We start from the raw sequence: 22,500 nt of genomic DNA, 5'->3' as shown, positions 1-22,500 counted from the left end.
CCCAGACCGTACTTCCCAGGCCCAAGATTTCAAACCAATCCAGACTTCAGAAAAGCTGATCAAACAAACTGGTCAATGCCACGGCAGCAAACAGGATTCCCAAATTCTCCTTACCCACAGGTAGCAAAACCACAGACTCAAAGACAATACAGGCTCAATAATTATCCACAAAGGATACGCTACAGGGACTGGTCTCAAAAGGTACTCGCAGCAAACGCTTACGCGTTGCATTTGCAGAATGAGATCGCTAAGCAACGTAAACCCCTACCACATAATCAAAAGCCCAGTCAAGGGGGTGCAGAGATCAAGGTATTTGTTGCTGGCGTTAATGCAAATGGGAAACTACAAGGTGAATGGATTAGTCAGAATCGCTTTGGAAATCGAATTGACCAGAGAATTGCTGCTGCAAATAACGCGCAATCGCCTGCATTATGGAATCCTAGTCAACAACGTGCCTCTGCATTTGCTGCAACAAGTGTCAACAATGTCCTCCAAAGCAATCAACCCTCTCCTCCCAAACCCGCAACGCAAGGTACAACAAACTCACTTCCCTTTAACGCCAACTATGGCCCATCAGCTGTGGGAAACACCAATAGAAATTCTCCAAATGCAAATTCAGGGTTACGTCCTCTTGAAGGAAGACATGGAAATCTCCAACCTGGAACACAAACATATTCCTTTCTTGAAAAAGGATCAGTTACAAAACCAAGCTCATTTGGAGCGGTTTTAAGTGATAACCTCGGTGGAGCTGTTCTGGGACCAAATGCTCATTCATTGCTCCAATCAGAAACCTCTCAACAAAGTCCTTTGAATGCAAATTCTGGGGGTCTCCGGAGAGGAGACGGTGCCACTACTCAAAGACCCAAATTTAATCCCTCGACACCTGGACAAAAGACAAATATTAATTTGCAAGGAAAGTACATTCCGGCGTCTGGACAAAATAAAGTTATTTCTGATCAAAAACATGTCGTCAGCAAACGTCCAGGAAACCGTCAAGTCAATTTGATAAATTTCTTGCCTCAGAAGAATGTTGCTCCATTTTTACCAAATGCCAGCTCATTACAGAAAGGCGGTCTCAAATCAGTGCAAGGTGGACTGAAAACTCAAGGACCTCGGAAGGGGCTACCTTTAGATCCTACTTACGTAGATAAAACCACTGCACAAAAGCTCAGTGCAGGGTTGGCAGCTATACCTGATTCCAAGAGGAAATCAGAGGGGCCAACAAAGCCATCTTCAAGTGCAACTCTCGCCTACAAGAACTCGCCATTAAAAGATATGTCGCCTTGGAATTCAAATCCCAGTCAAACCAATTTGGATACCGAAGTTGCGTTGAAAAACTTTCTTTCTGCACCACGTACCTCAGCAACAAACCAAGTTGTTCAACGTGTTTCTAGTGTTCCATCAAACGCTGTTGGAAAGGGCTTGTCGGCTCAACAGGTGATACCCAGTTTTCCAGCTTTCCGCTACGAACCTAACAATCCCGATATCAGGCAGCGAATTTATAAAGGTTACCGAAGGAACAACATTCCAAATCCTTCTTTCGCCGCTAACAATAGAAAGTACCACGTGCCCCAACATGGCCCAGTGCCTTATAAAGACTCTTTTCCTCTGATGCTGCGCAAGATTTCTCCTTACTTTAAGATGAAGCGAAACCTGAAACATATAGCGAGCGGACAGGCCAAGGAAAGAAGGAGACTTCTGGAACTTCAAAGTAAGTGTTGTGGAAAAATCATAGCTACTCTGTCAGGATTAAGTTTTCATAATGAGTTTCAACTGACTAGATGATTGTATTCATTAGTTAGTTAGTGAGTGAGTTCGTTCGTTCGTTCGTTCGCTAGTTCATTTGTAATCACCGATGTCACAGTGACACCGTTCAAGCAAGATATGCATGAGTAATCAAATGGTGACGAGTGAAATTAGGGAATAATTTCACTCGCGTTTTGTCCAAAATCAAATAATTTCCCGAACCTTTAGGCGAGTTAAATTATATGGTTTTGGACGAAGCGCAAGTGAAATTATTCCCTAATTTCACGAGTATACCATTTGATTAGCTGCTAATTTCATGGGTTACAAATTACTTTCATAAGACCCCATTTTGGCACTGTAGGAAGAAGGTTTGCCATGGCAACATTGTAATTTCACTGTCAAATTATAAATTAACGCTGAAATTTCGCGCTAAAATTAAGGAGTAAATTTGTCACTCATGTTATGAGAGTGTTAATCCATCTCATAATTAACGTGGAAAAATTGATTCCGAAGGTCGAGCGTCTCGAACCCGGACGTTCCATTGTTGGTATTTCGGATGTATATATAAGACAAATTAAATGATGCATTGTTAGTTTATCGAGTACTGAATTTGAACATGACCAAAGCTGAATGCTTTAACGTCTTCAAGTCGGTTCGCATACCTTTGCACTCTAGATGTTATCATAATTCTTTTAGTTTTCCGTGTGGTGAATGTTCTCCTTACAATGTTGTAATAGTTCCTTAATGAAACTACGTAATAAAATTACATCGCGTAGTTGTTTGGGAATGACCGAATTGACAGATTGAATATATGGAGATAAGAGTAACAAATCAACCAGAAAAGAAGAGATCCACCCCACTAATGGAGTTTTCTCGATGCGCAGTTTGTTGTCATAATTGTTCACGTTGTCTTTTTTTCTCTTTTCTCAGCAAACGAGTAATCACTGTGATGTTCAAAGAGTTCGATTCTTGCTCGGTTTAGCGCAACGTCAAGGGGTTGAAGACAGCTTTTAGAGAGAACATTACATGTGAACGATACGACTTTATAGTATATACAAATATATGGACCTCAGACTTGGAAGCAAATTCTCTCCTTTCAGTTTTTCTGAGACATTGATTGGCGCTGGTAGGATCGCCAAGTTGTATAGCATAAGGCATCTGTTTACAGTTTTTGCAATGTGAAAAAGAGGATTATTTGTCGGTATTTAGCACTAGAAATATCTCGTCTCACTGCCCTTGTTGGGGTTCAACTTTGCCGCGTTTAGGAAAACGGTGTCGTATTGAACAACCTTAGCATGTTCAAGTTGCTGCAAGGCATACGAGGAAATTGAGGTAATTCTGGTTTAATTTAAAAAGTAATGTTGCCAGGTGCCTCGTTGAGGTCAAAATAAAGGAATTTAAGTGGAAGGGCCCTTGTTCTCTTGATTTGGTTCGTGCAGTCTTTGTGTGCAATTTTTGTGTGCATTTTGATCTGTGTGCATTTTGATCCGCGTTACTGTCAATTGTATCAATTGTCAATTGCGTTACTGTCGATCTTTCATCGAGAATGCGTAGATCCGTTAGCTTTTTACAGGTTCTGTAAATATCTAAACAACACCCAAATTTTTATTTGTACTGTAAACTAGCTAATAATATAACAAATATGTGAATTAAAAATACAAACAGTAGCTGGTCTCCCAAAATAACTAAAAAGCTAAACTAGTTGGGAGACTAAAGTGAGTGAAGTGCCCTCGCAAACGTTTTGACACCTTAAAATACTTAGACCGTGTGGTTCATTAACCTTGTAGAAATGTCGGTCTTAACTCCATCTTGAAAATGTAAAAGCTAGGAAACAGCAACACCTTTCCGTTGTGTCCACGGTCTTGAATACCAGGGAATGGCCCACTCCACGTTTATGATTTGATTTAATGTAAGTATTTCTGTATATATCGCACAAAAATCGAGGTGCTTATTATGCAATTCCGTCTCCCAAGACTATTCGTTTTCCACACAATTGCCAAAATCTTATCAAGGCAGCTACAAGGTAACTTGAGATACCATTTCTGTTTCAGACGGACGATCCAACATAAGGCGGGACTAAATGTTTCATCGTTTGCCCGCCTTGTTTGATGACCATTCATCCTGTTTGATCAACTATTTGATCCAACATTTCTTTTTTTATCATGTTGGATCTCTTCGTTTCCTTGCCTACAAGCTCGATTTTCATTTTTTTTTTCGAGACCGTCTAGTAATAATAACACAGTCTTTATGACACTACTAAAGCTAGAGCTCTTGGACTTTTCTTTCCTAGCGGTCATGTTGTAAACATTTACACATAATGTAGTCTGGTGTATGCTGGGAAACCTGTAACCCTGAGAGTGTCATGTCACAATGGATCTCCGATGTTCTTTGGCCATGTACCTTTTCATCTCATACGTTTGACCAGGGCTTGAACAGCCTGCTAGAACTCTTAGCTCGATTTGAGGGTTAAGAAAGGCTCTTCTAACAGGGCAGGGATTGAGAATTATGCGTACAAATGATGTTAAGCTCATCGCATTTTTACCATACAAGGTTTTTGTTTATCTCTTCAGGATATTAACATGAGGCAGTCCGCATACAGCCTATTGAAGCGGAAGAGTTCGGCGAGACTGCCCAGAGGTGAGACTCATTTCTTTCTAAGTTCCTTTTAGCACCATTTCGAACTACCCTGTTAGCAGACGTTTTATTTTGTCGCTTTTGTTTGGCTTTCCTTTTTGCAGCGCTCTTTACCATTGCTTTTACCTTTCCTCCCCTGAATACTTTTACCACGAAACGATTTCTTGTCGTTCTCTTCACATTCTTCGAGGTTTTCAACATGTCACGTTTCTGTTATTAGCGAAACGGTACTGAAGCCCTTTTCCGAACAGAGTAGTTTGACTGACAGGCACTGGCTTTCACCTATCACAGAGAAGCCGTCAGTGTTTTAAGATAATCGTTTCTCTGATAAGGAGAGTCAGACCGTACGCAGTTCAACACAGAAAGGAATCGTTTCGCGTGGGTACACTGATACAATTACAAAAACCATAAAAACAATCGCAACAATATTTTTTTAAAAAAACCTCTGCTAGCAGGTTAGTGCGAAAGTGACAAAACTTGGTACTTTCTTGGAAGTGCCGAATATATACTTCCCAGTCTAGAAAATCCACTTATGTATAGCTATGATCCCTCTACACAAAAAAAGCTGTCTTATAGGAAGTTACAAAATGGACAAAGGTCATGGTGATGGAAAATCTTGATCACACTTCTGGAAAACTTTTTTTTTAACGAGTGAAAACTTTGGTCACCGAAATCAGGGCTCTCAAAAGTCCTGTCAAAGTTTTGGGCTCGAAATTCCTGATCCCATCAATCCAGGAACGATCACCCCCAACTATCTTCCCACTGCAGATGTCGCATGCCATTTTGCCCTTGTTCATTAATGGTTACCACCTTAGTTTTTGGACATTATCTGTGACCATTTTCTACCCACAAAGATTTTGAATTTGTTTTTGTGGGTAAGTATCCTTTTCCCGCTACCGACTGCAGCGGGAGCTTTTAAGACAGTAGTTCGCCATGACATTTCATTACATTCTGGCCCAACAGGCATGGTAGAGAAATACAAGGAAAGGTTATGTTTTATACAAACGTTGGCCGTGTAGCACTTATATTTTAAACAGAGTTAACTGAATAGAGTGTAATGTGAAGTGCTAGATTTCAATCCCATATGAACCATGTGAGCGTTAGCCCTACTGATGGAAATGGGCCCACACAACGACAGAGAAAAACTCTGACCAGGGTGGGAATTGAACCCACGACCTTCGGGTTAGATCTCCGCCGCTCTACCGACTGAGCTACAAGGTCAGACGGGAGCAGGCCGTGGGAAGTGAAGATGTTAAAGTCACGGCAATGAACATGTACAAGTACAAGGAAAGGTTACGTTTTATACAAACGTTGGCCGTGTAGCACTTATATTTTAAACAGAGTTAACTGAATAGAGTGTAATGTGAAGTGCTAGATTTCAATCCCATTTCCATCAGTAGGGCTAGCGCTCACATGGTTCATATGGGATTGAAATCTAGCACTTCACATTACACTCTATTCAGTTAACATGGTAGAGAAATAGCCAAGTTGAACACTTATCCGCTTAATAACTTTGCGACGTGTTTAGGCTACCCTAACCAACCGAGATAACGGCACTCCAAAGGGGTCCTTTTAAGATTCGCAGTTCAAGCCTCGGCATGTGAATTTATTTACGTGTTATAAAGTTCAGAAAACGGAAGACATTTGACTGTTGTAAAGTATATTTCAAACGTTTTGGTCCTAGACTTTAATTCATCAAATTATAGCAGCAGGTCAAGAAAACTGCGGACTCGATCTCTTTAAGCCTGCTTTCAATACAAATTGAATTCGACCACCTCACGGGACCATCGCTTGCTTGGTTTGGAGCGTTGCCGCTGACTGGTATTGTAGATCACCAAGCTATTGATCTCCACCGTTTGCAATAACTGATCCCACAGTTACCCTCCGTGGTTTGTCAAAAGCCTACTGCGAACTGGCTTTTATTAAGGAGAATCAATTTCAAGCAATTGCTTTAAAAACGCAACGACAAGCCTTTAGGTAGTAACGCTGTCCGAAAAATGACTATCTAGGTCATGTAGCAAATCGTGTAGTTCTCGGAGTCTCCAAGAGACAGCAGTCACCTGCACCCTGTCTTGTACACCAAAATGAAGAAAACAGTAGGAACTGTTAACGGATCGGAAATACCGTTTGGCAAGTTTGACTTCTAAACGAAAGGTTCATTCGTTCGATTTGCAGTCAATTTTGAGAGATTTATGGAGACAAGCTCATGAAGCAAATAGGCAATCGGCAGTGAATAGAAATCTCTTGGACACCGACATCTTTTGGCGCGAAAAATGAGCCAACGTGCGTTTCCCGCTTTTTCTACTGCTGCAGCTCGTGTTAATCAAAACAATGGCGTGTGGTCATTTGTGGGGACATTCTGTGATGTTAAGGTAAGCTTATTAACTTTTGCATAATTAACAATGTCTGGTATCCTTGAAAAAAATCTCTTGTTTGAGAGACAGATGCAGTTTTGAAATGATGTTTTAGCTAAGTGTGCTTGAAAATGTCTTAAAATTCTGCTGTGACGTTCAAGTTTATGTTTCTCTGATAGTCAATTCAAAAGTCCAGAGTTAGACGTTGCGTGCTTGGTTCCGTTCTTCTGCAGAAAGCACTCAAGCTTACAAGTAGTTTTAAATTATAATCGGCTAGGTTCCATTTTCGGGTTAAATAGGAAATGCCTAGCCTTCCTTTTCAAAGCTGTTTTCTCTGTTTTGAAATGTTTGGTCCCGGGAGAGCTGTTTTTGGTGGCAAACTCCAAGAGGTGTCAAGGAGACAATCGAAGTTTCACGCATGGTAAATTATTCAGATGACCTGTGATTTTGGGAAACAAAATGACATAATCAAATGCAAATGCGATGTTGTAATGAGAACTGACCTAGGAGATCTGCAATCTGATCCAGAATCCATCTTTTGTAAAAAACTAAGATAAATTACCAGCCGATTTTCCTGGGGAAAGCGAAAAAAGGGAAACCTCGCTCATGTTGTAAAAAGGAGGAAATTCCTTGCTGGTGTGGCACAAAGACTGTGCGTTAGGATTTAAAACCCGTATCACGTTTGAATTGTCAAACGGGTAAGTGTCAGGAAGTCTTATGTTTTACAACTTCGCAGGCCTCATATCATAAAGGATCCATAACATACGATTACAATCGATGAGATACAAAAACGAGATATTTCCATAGGTCGTTTTCTTGATCGATGTAAAGACTGCTTTTACTTATACTGTCGTGGGGGTGTGCAAAAACATAGTTAGCCTTAGTGGGGTCCGCTAGTTTATGTTGTACCTTGTTTGGCAAATATCATATTTCATTGTCAAAGTATTCAAAAAGCCATTCTCTCCAAATAATCCTCCAAATTCAGAAGTAACTTTGGCTTATCAAATCACTTGCAGATTGGCAACGGAGTAGCGAAATTGTGTTCTAAGCTTTAAAATGAAACGAAAAGGATAAGATCGAGTACAGACTGAAATTCGTATTGATTTTGGTGCTTACTAGTTATCTGAATATCATTTAAAAGGCCCTTTGCGGGCTAACAGCTGTGGTTAACTGCAGGTTGCTAAGCAAAGTGTGAAGAATGTGGAGGGTCGTCCGGTGGAACGTCTATTTTACAGTCTTATCCTTCTCTCGCTGAAATCTTAATTACTTGATAAGGCGGTAAATAGCTAGTAAGTAACACGAAACTTGCTCATGTTCTGTAGGCCAGAGTAGAGTGGAAGTAAAAATATAACCCAGAACTTCTTGCTAGTACCATCTCGTGGATAAAGCAGCACGTTTAATTTGCAAATTACTATCGTGTCATCCATATTTGAATTACATATTTCTACACGTGCATGCAAGCTCGCCTCTTAAACTAAGTGCACAGCCTCTTGCGCGAAAAATGTTTGCGGCAAGCGTTGGACCCTCCTCTTTTGTCCTTCTTTCCTTTTCTCGGTAATTTCCTTAACCATCCTTAAAATGTTGCGATTTTGCATTGGGAGATAATCTCTGATTCTGCATATTTCTCGTTTTACTTGAAATGTTTTCTTGAGCTCCCTCTGATCTCATAAAAGAACTTGGAACAGCCTGACGGGCATGCAATTTGCGTATTGCGTTTTGATTTTTCAATAGCTGCAATGAGTGATCCCTACCCTCCAAACAAAAAAATCTGCTCTAGTCGAAGAAAAATCAATGTGTTGACGTCTCTTAAGAGGGTGTAATTTATAGGTTATGATTTTAAGACCAAGAAGAACTTTTCTGTTTTTTATTTCGTGCCCAAGACGATGAAACTGAGGTCATACAGTAAAACAACAAAGATGATTCTTCGCATCAATTTTATTTTCGATTGAAATTGTTTATTTAGCGCACATGACGACAGGCCAGCTACCAAATCATTACTTTTATAAGGCACCATGATACGTTTGCCCAACAATTTCAAAATAACATTCTTCTTTCAATCAAAACGTGACTAGTTCTTACGCTTATCTTTGTAGTAGCTGAAGCTTCTCCAACAACACAATTATTCGGCACCAGCCATACGACATTGGCACATATTTGTTATTTTCTTTGTTATCTAATTTGTTTTGGATTTTGCACTACAAACCAAACAATTGCTGAAATTATGGCTTTCCCAAAACCCCCAAGTCGGGCACTGATGTTCCCTTGTGTTTTTCTCCAAACCATTACTTTCACTTAAAGTAAGTTGAAGTAGTTAGATGAATTGTAATTAGAAAATGAAGAAACATCTTTTACCGGTGACCCACTCAAAGGAATAATCAAAATAATTGCAAACATCAAATGACCAGCAAATCTTACTGGTGACCCCCTTTAGGTGACAATGAGCTTCCTTTTACTCGAGGTGGGATAATCATTCTGCAGCGTGTCTTTACGGACACAGACAATTTGTTCGATAATGTTTTGCATGACTAGGGAGCAGCGTAGGTTTTCTTATGGTCTACTGCCTTTTTTAACTTCATAAAAGGACGGTCACAAATTGTTCACATTTTTGAAAATACAGAGAAATGTACAATGGCCTAAACGAGTAGGAGGAATTCAAAAGGCAGTGTTTTACGTGAAGATAAAAACAAATGAATCTATTAATCTTATTAAAAGGATCTATACTTTGCTCTCGCAATGCACGATTTTCTAAGGATTGGCGTGGAATCAGTGCACGGCCGGTCGAACTGTTTTTCACTGCATACTGTCGGAAATTGTTTTTAAAACAATAAACGCGATAGATATCTATTATCATGTATTTGAACAGGCTAAATGAAATGACTTTGAAAGAGAATGATCATCACACATTTGACATTCGCAGCTCAAATTTATCCTATACAATGCTTTGGCCTCCTCTGGAATATAGCACGAACTCGCTATTAACCACTTCCCCGTTGGCTCACCAACTAAGTGGTTGATTTGAATCGGTTGCGTTGTCACAGTGTTGTCATGGCTCCAGTTTGAGCTTCCGTTGCAGCTTTTATTTGATTCGATCTCTTTTCTTAGGCTTCTTTGCATCTGCTTAATAAGTTACTTTCACAACTCCGGTGATCTTCCCTTAAGCTTCCCCACAGCTTTGGTGGATAAGACTTACCCCGTCCTTGATTCTTCCTCATACCACTAAAACCGTTATATTTTTGAATCTTTTTTTTTCAGGTTGTCGCGACTGAATTATGGGTTTTAGTTTTTTACTTTTATTAGTATTATTAGTACCACTAACCAAAGCGAAAGGTGAGTTTATCTTTTGTGGCTTATTTGAAAGAAACATGTTTATTCTTCTAAACGCGAAATAAGGGTTAAAAAAATTGTCACTGATGCATATGAGTTTGAAATCGATAGCGTTGAAGAAGCATTTGGCAGCGGTGTTATGTTCACTCTTTATACGTACATACACATACATACACACATAAAACTCTATTTTAGCTCGAGTTTCAGAGTAGCCTAGTGGCTAATATTTCCGAGCCGAGCAAATGACAAACGATAGAACAGAACAGAACAACAAAGACTTTAAAAATCCCAACTGACCGGAGGCAAACCAGTTGGCTGTTTGTAAGTGTAACCGAGAAGTAAAACCAGGAACTACCAGGATAAAATTCAGCTAATGGCCAGGGTAGGTCTTGAAACCGGGACGTTCAGATCTCATAACCCCCCTTCATCATGCTGTGTATACCTCGATGAAAATATCAGAATCCCATTTCATTGATTGCCTTACTGAGAAGTGCTAAGACAAAGAATGAGAATAAAGAAGGGAGGATGCATGACGATGCTTTGAGATCTTTTACGTAGGACTATTTAGAATTTTCCGTCAATCAATTTCGTTATAGTCAACCTTGTGGATTCTACTTCTTGTGTCACTTAATTAAAGTTGCATTACTAAAGTTTGCGCTGCCAAACTAATTTTCAGACTTACGGCCTCCGGCGGCATCCGCTGTTGACCGTCGAAGTGCGCCTGATGCTTTGCTTGGGGAGATCTTTAATGATCCAAGTGCAACAAGTTTAACAAAACTCAATCTTGAGGATAGTGACAGTGACAATGACGACCTTTCCGGCTCGGGTTCGGATTTGTGGTCGAGCTCGGATGATTCAACGAAGCCTTCCAAAGAAAATAACTCACAGGGTGCAACTGAAACGACAAACAAATCCCCACTACCGCAACAGACTGAGTCGTCAAAGGAAACAGGAATTACAAACCCTGACAAGACTACAAGCGACGACACTGTTGATGCCAAAGACAGTAATGAAACCATGTCAAGTTTAATTGAAGCTGACAGTAGTAATACAACATCAAATAAAGACTCTGACAACAAAAACAACGATACGGACGCCACCCCTGACAGTATTAACTCCGATATTGCTTCAACCGCAGAACAAATTGTTCCTCTACAAAGTTCGACAGATCCGTCCTCGAATTCGTCCACGGTGACAAAACAGAGTGCGGACACAACGTTATCTTCTGCAGAGGATCAAAGCCAAAATAGTGTCATTCAGAATGAAGAAAGCATCAAGCCCTCCAATGACACGTCGGCGACAAAAGCTGACTTCTTCCCCGCCCAGTCTCAAAATTACTTGGAAACTTTTCCAGGGAATCCCGAAGCCGACTTTGTTGGACAACAAGAGCAAGCATTCGACGATAACGTCCTTTACGACCCCACGATAGTAAAGAAAACCAGTCTTCCTGTTGTTTCTGATTCGTTATCGAATCCTTTCGGTACGTTGAAGATAGCTTATCTTGTTATAAGGAATGGATTCCTGATTTTAGTGTTTCCTCCTTTGGAATTACAGTGCTGTGATTTTCTACTAAAGTTTGTAAAGCCAAAATCAATGGAAGTTATTATTCCGACTTATCGTAACGCGCGCGTCATGTTTACCGCGATGAGCTACTGAGAATCAGTTACGCGATAAAGTCGCTATTAGTTTGCTTCTTTATGAAATGAATCATATATGAACTGCGGATATGAAGTCAAGTGAAGCTGTGACCTTCGCAGTTTTTCAGGCTTCTTTACGCAATTGCAAAAATTGCGTTCATAACTGCGAAGATCACAGCTTCACTTGAGAGTTTGCTTCTTATTGTTAAATTTTTCATCAGAAAATAAGCGAACAACGCAGCGCAACCATTAAGGTTGCTTCCTTCTTGACGCTTACGGTGAACGGCTGACACGTTTTGTCTCGCACGAAAAGTTATGCTGTACACTGTCGTCCAGTAGGGTTCAAAGCATTTAACGTCTCCTTCTGTGGAAATGACGACAAAAGGTTGTTCAGCTCTCGCCCACCTGTGCTAGTTAGTTCATATGTAGAATTTCGGGGGCTGTTTTAGGCAGACGATTTTTAAGCAGTGGGGTTTTTAGTCAAATGATCATGTTAACTTCTCTTTCCAGTTAAAAGCACGGCAGATTTTCCTGGCGTTGTTCGTTCATCTATTCCTCAAGCGCCGGTGCTGTCGCCTCAGGCTCCAGCTGTTCCAAGGGCGACATTACCTCAAGTTCCCTTTAAGGGATCTTTTCCACTGCAACTTCACAAGTACTCACCATATACTAAACTTCTTAAAAAGGGGTTGGTCCCCAAGCCCGGGCCAGGTTAGTAAAAAGTCACATTCAGTCTTATCACAAGTCCTATTACCCAGAAGTCTCGATCTGCGTTGGAATGTGTCCCATCAGTTTTCGGTATTTCCTAATGTTGAAAACACAAACATCAGAGTTTATCGTGTTTTAAAACACGAGGCGAAATCGAGTGAATTTACACCTGATAAAACACGTGCTGCGAGTTGTTTGAACGGCTTCAAAAACAAAAAGCCTGTCCCTTGGGAGTCCGAACAAAGGCTCAAAAACACGAAAAACAAGCCGGGCCTCATTACTATTCTTTATATAAAGAATTCGAATGAGGAGTGTTTTATCGGGTTAAAGCTCATGCTTGTGACGATTTATCGATGTTTTGATAAGCTGTTAGGTGCATGAATTATGAAATATTTTACACTACTTTTAGGATGGCTATTGCTAGATTTTTTTGCGGGAAAAAAAGGTGGCGGCATTGTGTTCCTTGCACGATCCATGGTTTTCCATTAAGCACGAGCAATGTATCGTGCATGCCGCTACTTGATTGCAGACCAATCAGAGACGTTGTGGTCATCAGGCGCAATCTAATTGGCCATAATTTGGTGGGACCTGTGTTCGAAATGTAGATAATACAGTAAACTAATGGGCTAAGACCAAATAAGGAAGGTCGACACTTTTGGGTTATGGTCTTCTAGCTTTATCTATAGTTGAACGACATTGATTTCACCGCAACATTTTATGTCAGGAAATAAAATTAAAAAACTCAACAATGATGTGAAATAAATAACTTAATTTCGAATATGTCCAATCCCGTTTCAGCCTGTACAATTTCTAACGCATCAAAACAGAAGATATAATGCCAACCACCATTGTCCGTTTAGACGAGGCTTCAGCTATACATCAATCGCTTTATTTTCCTGTATCTGGCATGCCATGCTATGTGTTGGCTTCACAGAAAATAGATATCTGCACATATACACACCGCTGTTTTCATAACTGATTGTTCCTATAATTTCGTTGTCATTATTTAACCATCGTAGGGAACGACCAACAATCAACAAAGAAATCAGTTGTGCCTAATCTCAATGAAGCTGGTGGGCTGCGACCGCTGACTGTTAACCTGCCTGAACAGCAGCAGCAAGACACACAAAGCCCTCAAGGTTTTGTTCAGTCTCAGGGATCAACGCTTGATACCAACCCAGCTTTAAATGCAGAACAAACGCCTTTCGGGGACCAAGCTGCTGCTGGACCCGTGGCCCCAACCGCAGCGCAACCGTATGCCCCAGTTCCCACAGAATCTCAGACGCAGGCATATGCCCAGGGCCCTGAACAAACGCTCGACCAAGTACAAGGCGGTGTTCCCCAGGCCACTGGACAACCATTTTACCCCCAAGCGGCAAAACCAAATATGCAAGCACCCGGATTTCAAAATACCACTGCAGCATACCCTATGAGTGAGTAATTTAAAAATTGGAGATCACGTTTTTTTATTGACAAGGTAAAATGGTTTCATAGGTAATAGACACGTTTTTGAATGAAGTAAAATAGTATTTCTGACAATGAGGCGAAGCGTAATAGACAGAAATAGTTATTTTGCCGGCACGGACAGGAGGGTTTATTCCGTTCGAGATGGGTTATGGGTATGAGTGTCTGATATATATAGTAGGTGGTTACGATTTGAAACCATTCTAAGTCAGCAGCAATTCAGCTTTCAAGTCTAAGTTTGATTTAAGTGTGTATTGTTACTTTCCATGATTCGTTTTCGTACCTCAGCCCTCGGTATTAGAGGCATCGAAGTTGGTGGAAGTATGCGTTCCCTTCTTTTTCCACAATGTCGTATCCGGCGGTGTCTCACTAATTTACTGTGCATTGGTCTGTCTCTGGAGACACATGTCTGTGTGTATTATAAGGAATGTTTCGAGCAATATTTATTTTACCAGTGTTCATCCAATAAACCGGCGTATGAACTCTTTTCCGAGCTATAGGCCCTTGTATCTTCACTGCTGTGTGCGTGTCATTGGTAGTGATGGCAAAATTGTGTATGTTTGGAGTGGGGATAATAGACCGAAGAGAGAAGTGATGAATTCACGCACTTATCTGGACAATTTACGAGTGCGAGGACCACTTCTCCCTTTCATCTGTAACCCGCACTGTACATATACACATTTATTTCATTAATCGAGTCCTTTCACGACGGGAACACATGAGCCCAACAAATTGACCTGTGTCCCAACTGTATGGCTTCATAGTTCAGTTGGTAGAGCATTGCACCAGCATCACAAAGGGTTTGAATCCCATTGAACCCACCTGGGCCCGGTTGCTCAAAAGCCGATTAACACTAATCCCAGATTAAAAATTAACCAAAGAGTTTATTTCTCGTCTCTCAAATGCTGTTCAGCGCTGATATTCGACAAAACTTTACATTAGAAGAAGTCGCCCTTGAAAAGCAAAAATAAGCAAAAGAAACTTTCGCCAAACGTGAAACACGTGAAACAAAGGTTTACGCTAATCCTGGATTAAGTTAATCGGCTTTCGAACAACCGGGCCCTGAATTTTTCAGGTGTATTGTCCAGATAAGTGCGAGGATCACTTTTCCCTTTCGTTTACACACGTTTTTATTGGTTTAAAGAATCTATGGCTGAAGTTGACTGACACGAAAAGTTGGAGATTATTAGGAGCCCAACACGAGGAGCGAAGATTCCTGTCACGGCGTTTTCACAGACCGATTTATTTTTAAACTGAATTTCCTGCGAATGAGACAAACGCAGGAGCCCGCGGACCAATCACAACAAACAAACGTGACGTCATAGTGTCACCGAACCGGAACTGCCATAGTTGTTTGCGGAAAAGGAAGTCTAAAAATAGATCGTTCTGTGAAAATGCCGTGACATAGGGTTAGTATGGGACTTGTTCTCTCCTAGTCATGGACTCCTAATATTATGAAATACTAGGAAAGAAAATAGCTCTGAAAGACAAAACCTCATTGAAAAATGTTGCCGTGAAAAAAGGACATCAATTGTTTACTAAAAGTGAAATATTTCTTAACAGATGCATCAATGAACAATGGGTTTTATCCCGGTGTGTCTCAGGAAGTGAGAATTCCATCACGGGGAGCCCAGGTTGTTCCAGTTTACCAGGGACTTAAACCAAAGAAAGCAGTGATTGAATACGGTAAACAGGATTTTTAAGTCATTTTTGCTAAATTTAAAGAATATCTTGGTAAGAAAACCTGAGTCACCAACAATAAGCATTCTTTTCCAATCCCTTCACTTAAGAAACGCATTGGATCCTAAATATCCTGATTCGGAGAATGTCCGAAGTATTTGTTCTAAGTACCTTGATTTACACATGGTGGCATGTAAAGCTTCAAAAGCTTGGGAGCATTGTAAAAGAAAGCTGTATTTCAAACAAGCAATATTTCGTTAAGAAACTGCCCAACCGAAAAGGAGCAATCAGCTGGCTATTTTCAAAGGAAAAAAGTAGTTGATAGTCCGTGAGATTCGACCTAGGACCCTTCCCTCTTCAGACCTCCCTCTCCCTCCGCCCACGCTAATCTGGTGCGCTAACCACTGAGCCCAGCCAGGACCCATCCTTTTTTCTGAATATGAATTCTCAAACATCCAAAATTTTTCGAATTGAGGTGCAAAATTCATTCTGGGATTTTAAAGCTGGAGGATTTTCTCAAAGAGGAGCAGCCGGAAACTTAATTTTGTTTCCGTAGTAAATGGTGGTCAAAACTAGTCCCACGAGAGGTAGGTATAGAATGTTTCTTCCTCAAACACGAGGGGCCCTGAAGAAAGGCGTAACAGATTTTGGCAATTTAAACATTAGAAACTTTCCAACTTGCTTCAACAGATGAATGTGAAGATCAGTTTGACACTTGCCCTGAGATGTCCAAGAATCACTATTGTACGAACTACCCAGAACTCATGAAGATTCAGTGCAAAAAGTCCTGTGGATTTTGTGGTAAAATTTGTGGATTGATTATCGCTTTGAAACTTATAGTATTGACGTTTTGATACCAGAATCATCATTTCATCAGAACTTCGATTCCTCTCTCTTTATTTTCCAAGAACATTGACTTATTCGTTCACCAAAACTTCCATTGGTTAACGAGGGATGCATTTGGGGTCTATACGAAACTTCAAAATCGCACAAAAAACCGTAAAACGAGCTGTAGTACGAGTTTGACTCGGTAGCATTTACGGCGAGTTGCGAGCGAGTGTATGAAATGAGCTTCTGCAACCAGGCTGTATTACGCTGACGAGTGTTACGTATCTGGTTCCTTGACAAAAGATTAGACTGCTACCTGTGATAGTCTCGATTAGCTTTGCCATATTCAGGTTGTCTCTGTTTGTAAGTTCTAATGGTTTGTTTGTAGTTAAGTGGTTAACCAGTAATCGCCTGAAGCAAGCAAAAACGTGCTCTCGGATTCAATCCAGTCAACATCCTTGAAGTCGAATCTAAAGGTTCCCTTTTGTCTTCAAGGTGGAAACCACCTAGTACCTCAGCAAAGCACTAATTATGTTGCTATCTTTATATTTATATTTTTATGTTAAATTGCACCATCGAGACATATACTGTTCTTGCATTTGTTCTGTATTCTTACCAATGCTTACCATGAACTGTAAACTGAAGATGTAACGGTGTATCAGTTTCTTTTATTTTTCTACTTGTTATGTTGGTATATTACTGGCTACTTTATATTTTATTTCTACCTTATTCAAATTTGACAATCTTTAGTGACATTGGTTTCTGTTCTGTCGCTACCCGCTTCAACTAGCCAACGCTATCTGCGGGCTGGGCAATTTTGTTCTCCTTTATCACTTAGTAAATTAAATTGAATTGAAGCAAAGTAACATAAGAATTCCACCTGCCTTGTTTCAGCTTTATAATCCTTAGAATCTTTCTTCACGCGTTTTCTTATTCAGAGGTCAAGAAGCATGGTCAGGGTTCTGGATCTGGTTACAGCGAGTACGATGCATCCGGTTCCGCAACGAGGCTGTATTACGCTGACGAAGTTTCTGGATCTGGTTCCACTGACGACTTTATAAAAGATGACGATGAGGATTATGGTATGGGACTTTGATAATGCAATCTTTGTAGGGTTTCCTAAAATTAGCTTTTTTTGTTTTCAGCAAAACGAGCTTTAGTTTATATATATAGAGAGAGCTGTGAGAATTAAAACATGGCTTCACGGTAATTGCCATACAGGCCTGTTTCGTAAGGCTTGAAGCCTCACTATTCAGGAGTTTTATTCACGCTGCTGCGCACTTATTTTTATATCACAAACACTACGTAAATTTACATACATGTTGGTGTTAGGGTGCTAAGCTAATTGTTGTGTTGTAGCGCCTTCGCTCGGTGCCTGCATGATGATACTAACTCGTTTCTTTTGTTCAATGTACATCGCTCCGAGAGTGAGGCTTCAAGCCTTACGAAACAGGCCTGTGGGGCAATTACCGTGTAGCCATGTTTTAATTCTCACAGCCCTCTATAGTTACGCTCTACCTTGTATCGAGCACTCTAACTGGCTCGATCACCACCGCTTTTTGATTATATATATATAAACTTATAAACTTCAATTAGTTACCAACTGACGTTAGGACCGGGCAAGCGGCTTCAATTTTGTTGAACTTGGATGTTAAAACCCTTTGTTCCCCCCTTTCAACCGTGTTGAAACATGTTGAAACGAAGTTGAATCGATGTTGAACTGATGAGTTAAAAACCGTTTAAACTTTGCTTCAACAAGCATTCAAATTTTCTTTTCCTTTCGCTGATGTTGAATGAAGTTCAAGCCGTTTGTCCCCTCCTCCCTCTTTCAACATTGTTGGGTATAAGCGCGCGCACTAATTGCTCTCTCAATGAAGTATCATGTCCACATCCACAGTAACAACCACGGCTGCAGCTTCGTGAGCTTTGTTCAATTAATCAAATCTTGAATGACGTGTCGAAAGCGTCTGCCCACCCCAGCAATCAACATCGTTCAACAAACTCGAAAGGATGAAGGGGGTAGTTTCTAAAGAAACTGTGGTGCTGCGTCGGTGGGGAAGTAGTATACAAAAATTTGGTTTTATCAACGGAGTTCATAATGTAAATTGGCCACCGTACAGAGATTCTAAAAGCTGACGTTTCGAGCGTTAGCCCTTCGTCAGAGCGAATGACGAAGGGCTAACGCTCGCAACGTCAGCTTTTAGAATCTCTGTACGGTGGCCAATTTACATTATCAACTCCGTTGATAAAACCAAATTTTTGTAAACTCGAAAGGATGTCAAAGCAAATTTTGAAGACGTTTGCCCGGGCTCCTTACCAACATTTAATTTTCACCTTTTTTTCTTAATCTATCGTGGACGGAATAGAGCGGTTTTCAATTGAGTGTCGAAAGTAATTAGCCAATTACTTTGGTTTTGCATTTCTTCACTCAGTGATTGGTTGAAAGTTCACGCGCCACTTTTTCAACCAATCAGAACTGAAATCAAAACTAATCGTGGCTCGCTCGTGCACATTTTCCCGCGCTTTGTGTCGGCTACGTGTAATTTCTTCGAGTTTTGATTGGTTTACTGGATTGTCTGCGTTCTTTTTGATTGGCTGAAGTAATTACTTTGGTTTTGGCTTAACGAAACTCATTTGAAAACCACTTTGACGAAGAGATGTTGCTGTTACTATTCCACCTTGCGCTATTTCAATTGAATTTTACCAATAACGTTGACTTTTACATTGAACAGTATATACTGTCAAAGGATTGTCCCTTTGTAGACGCTTGTTTAGTTTCTTGGAGATCCCTGGGTTGGCAAGACCCAACTGCCAAATGAAAATGGTCCGGAAGCACCCAGCTCACACATTTTCCATACTGAAGCCTAATGAGCAGGAACATAGGATTTTGAATCATCTGTTCAGTTCCATTTTTTGAACATCAAAGGGATCCCGATATTCTTATTACTTGCAGAAGGTGAACCAGAATACAAGAAATCGGGAATTCCTCAGCCACTTCACAAAGTTCTGATGTCTAAGTTTGCTGGTGGCTCCGGTTCAGGTTCGGGTGATTATGAATTGGAGGAATCGTCGACCTCAGACGACGACTTTTCACAGACCTCTGGAAGTGGCGACCAGGCCTCGGGTTCCCAGAAAAAGGACGAAATCAAAGCAATCATGGCAGGATCCGGTTCTGGTGAAACGCCGAGTCCCATAACCTCACCTGTTGTAGGTGCTGGTACGTCGGAGATAGGATCTGGCTCCGCAAGTCTAGCTGAAGGTAAACCAAGTACGGTGTTAAACACTTTGTTTGAAGAGTCGGCCCTAAGCAACGACGACGGCGACGGCAACTAGAATGGCGTCTCAAAATATACATTTTCGTTATTGTAATCACTTCATGACTATTTCAACCTTTTTAATATGACAAGGGTGTGGAAGTTCCTCAGAAATGACACTGGTAGGAACGGCGCTTAATTTAAGGGAGAAAATGAATATTTATGTTCAAGTGCTGACGACCTTCATAAAACCTCAAATTTGGCTATTTAACGTTGTTGTTTTGCAGACGACGGCAAAGAAATTGACAAAAGTGAAAATCGCACGTGCTGGGCGTGCAAAGTTAATATTTTTGCCCACTAAGTTGCCGTCGCCGTTTCCGTTTCTCAAATTTCCTAATAAACAACAGCAACGGACAACGGCAGCGTCAACGAAAACGTCACTTCAAAATACGGCGTAGTGCTATCCTACGTATTTCGTGATTATTCTATCGTGTTCACCTTGTACATTGCGGACAAGCTATCCTTTAAATGGATGGGTACGCGATGGCTTTAAAGATAGAAAACGAATGGCGCGCTGTTTTATGCTCGTCAAAACCTAAAGTTTGGTGCTTTCACGTTGTTGTTTAATGGAGTACGGCAAAGAAATACACTGAAATGCATGCCAAACGTGCAGCGCAATTCTTGCTTTGTGACGTTGCCGTTGCGGTAGCCGTCCTGAAGTCCTTAATAATCAGGACTTCGCATTTCAGAAAATTTTAGTATGTAGAATTTGATATCCTTGGCTTTGGAATCCAGAATCGAGGCCTTGGAAAATGGAAGCCCTGTAAAATCTTGAATGTGCCCACGTCAGGAATCCGGAATCGCCCGATAGGGAAACTGGAATTAATGATCAGACCAAGGCCTAAGCCTTGACCAGAATCCAAGGGTATCTTGGATTACCTTACATGGGACGAGAAGAGGTTGACAAATTGTAGTAGCAAATAATTAATGACTTAATTGTTCTCTAAAGGGAAGGTAATCCCGTGTTTGGTATCAATAATCTTCCTTAATTGTTCATTTAGTGTACATACACCAATATCCAACAAGTATTATTAGCCAAGGCTGCTCGAATTGTTTTAGTTGCTAGCATTTTAATCTTGTTCTTCAAAACATATATCACTTTCCGGCAATGCTTCTTGGGTCATATGGCGCAATATCTCATCTGTTTCGAATTTTGTTGGCTTGTTGTAATTAAAATACGCAACATATAGGCAATGTACGCAAAATGGTGTATTTTAACAGCGGTTGACTTGCGAAATGTCAAGCTGCGCATGCTCACCGATCTGTTTTATCATCAGAACCGGAGACAAGCTAAGGCAGAAAGTCTGTAAATCATGGACTTCCGGCTCGTCCACGCATGCTCAGAAATTTGAAACAACAGTGGTTGCCAACGGTTACAAAAATTAACCTTCACTACGACTGTGCATAATTTGGAACTGGCCAGAGTCCATGTTCTAGTCTTGGTGCTGGCCAAATGAAAAGTGGACCCTGGGGACGAGATTGAACCGGATAGTTTGACAAATCCGGAGCCGTCAAGATCGTAGACGATTGTAAACGCATTTTACGGATGACATCAGCGTATTTTGCGTATATTGCATTGCATATTTTACAACAAGCCAGTTTTGGATCCTTTAGGAGTAATATCCGTATTGCCGTAAAGTGTATCGTTCATATTGTTGAAGAAGAAAACGTCCTCTTAAGGTCATTAATTGATTTACCAAACATATTTTGCATTTGACAGACGTTTCAATTTGTTCATTACATTTCTGCTTAATAGACTTTTGTGTTACTTTACAACACAAAATGTTCTCTTCCAATTTTTTGTAAATTAAATGTTCTCCTTGTAGATCTTGCAACCGGTACTGTCAGTAGAACCAACGAAAAGCACAGCTCCATTCCACGACCACCAGCCCCAGTGCAACAGGTCTCACTTTATCCCAAGATTGACCTGAAAGAAATTGCCAAAGCAGTGAACGTGTACCGAGGAGTTGCCCTGAAAATGCTTGGAGAGGCACTGGAAGGAGCGGCAGAAGAAAAACAAGAGGAGCTTTCGAAAAAGTCTCATATCCCGCTTCCACCTGCAACCGACATATTGCAGCGAATGGGGTTCCCGATTGGGTGCGTTTGCTAATGGCAATAAAGAATTTATCTCTGGCGTTTCTAATTCTCAAATGCGCTAAATTGCACTCTGTATGGGATGTTTTTGCCAAACTGATTTCGGAACCAATTGGAAATGTCATTTACTTTCAAATTTCATTGGCTAATGAAAATCGCACACGTCTCTTTTCTAGAAAAGTGCAGATGATGCTTTAGCCACGAGTGGTGTATTTTTTTTTTTTTTGTACATTCGTATTGGTTTTTTGACGTTCTGCAGAAATGATTTTTAAACAAGTTAAAGTTAATAATGGAGGACCATTAAATAGGAAAATTCCAGTTAAAATAACAGGTGCCTTTTTGAAAGCGAGGCTTAAAACTTTGGTCATTTAGTGTTTAGTTAACATAGTTTTGAAATCCAAAGAAAAAGAAAAAAATGATTCTTTGGTCGTAAGAGCTTATATAGAATCCGCGAGACTTGTCTTGCTCGATTTGTAAGATGGCATCTGCACTAATTATTTGAACAGAGTTCAGCTCCAGTTGAAAGCGCTCGGTTTTCCTTCATGTGCCCAGATAAATGATAAATAAATTCCCCATTGCAAGTTAATAGTTCAGTTTTGCAGTTAGAAGAACGGTGCATCATTTCAAAATCAGTCATGTGCAGCAAGACTGATTTGCTGGTCGTTTGAACATCTGTTAACTCGAAACCTGCAGACAATAGGTCACACAACAATTGACAAT

General features: G+C 40.6%; 2 protein-coding genes across 3 annotated transcripts in view; both read left to right on the top strand.

Annotated features, from left to right (window-relative positions):
- The window catches only part of LOC138042244 (uncharacterized), a 12,399-nt gene extending 9,246 nt beyond the window's left edge, over positions 1 to 3,153 (top strand). For both annotated transcript variants that reach the window (XM_068888066.1, XM_068888067.1), the window contains 2 exons: positions 1 to 1,711; positions 2,677 to 3,153. The exon at positions 1 to 1,711 is cut by the window's left edge and continues 104 nt beyond it. In XM_068888066.1, the coding sequence (XP_068744167.1) occupies positions 1 to 1,711; positions 2,677 to 2,687 (1,722 nt within the window). In that variant the 3' untranslated portion in view covers positions 2,688 to 3,153. The remainder of the gene's footprint in view (positions 1,712 to 2,676) is intronic.
- Positions 3,154 to 7,295: 4,142 nt separating this feature from the next.
- Positions 7,296 to 22,500, top strand: part of LOC138042243 (uncharacterized) — a 75,753-nt gene continuing 60,548 nt past the window's right edge. The window contains exons 1-10 of the mRNA XM_068888064.1: positions 7,296 to 7,432; positions 9,987 to 10,061; positions 10,735 to 11,538; positions 12,206 to 12,403; positions 13,420 to 13,833; positions 15,428 to 15,550; positions 16,235 to 16,345; positions 17,311 to 17,454; positions 19,326 to 19,631; positions 21,513 to 21,783. Coding sequence (XP_068744165.1) covers positions 10,004 to 10,061; positions 10,735 to 11,538; positions 12,206 to 12,403; positions 13,420 to 13,833; positions 15,428 to 15,550; positions 16,235 to 16,345; positions 17,311 to 17,454; positions 19,326 to 19,631; positions 21,513 to 21,783 — 2,429 coding nt within the window. The 5' untranslated portion in view covers positions 7,296 to 7,432; positions 9,987 to 10,003. The remainder of the gene's footprint in view (positions 7,433 to 9,986; positions 10,062 to 10,734; positions 11,539 to 12,205; positions 12,404 to 13,419; positions 13,834 to 15,427; positions 15,551 to 16,234; positions 16,346 to 17,310; positions 17,455 to 19,325; positions 19,632 to 21,512; positions 21,784 to 22,500) is intronic.

The sequence above is a fragment of the Montipora capricornis genome, chromosome 3 (assembly GCF_036669925.1).
Source record: "Montipora capricornis isolate CH-2021 chromosome 3, ASM3666992v2, whole genome shotgun sequence".
Lineage (NCBI taxonomy): Eukaryota > Metazoa > Cnidaria > Anthozoa > Scleractinia > Acroporidae > Montipora > Montipora capricornis.
The sequence above is the reverse complement of the archived record's forward strand: the minus strand, read 5'-3'. Positions and strand labels throughout refer to the sequence as shown.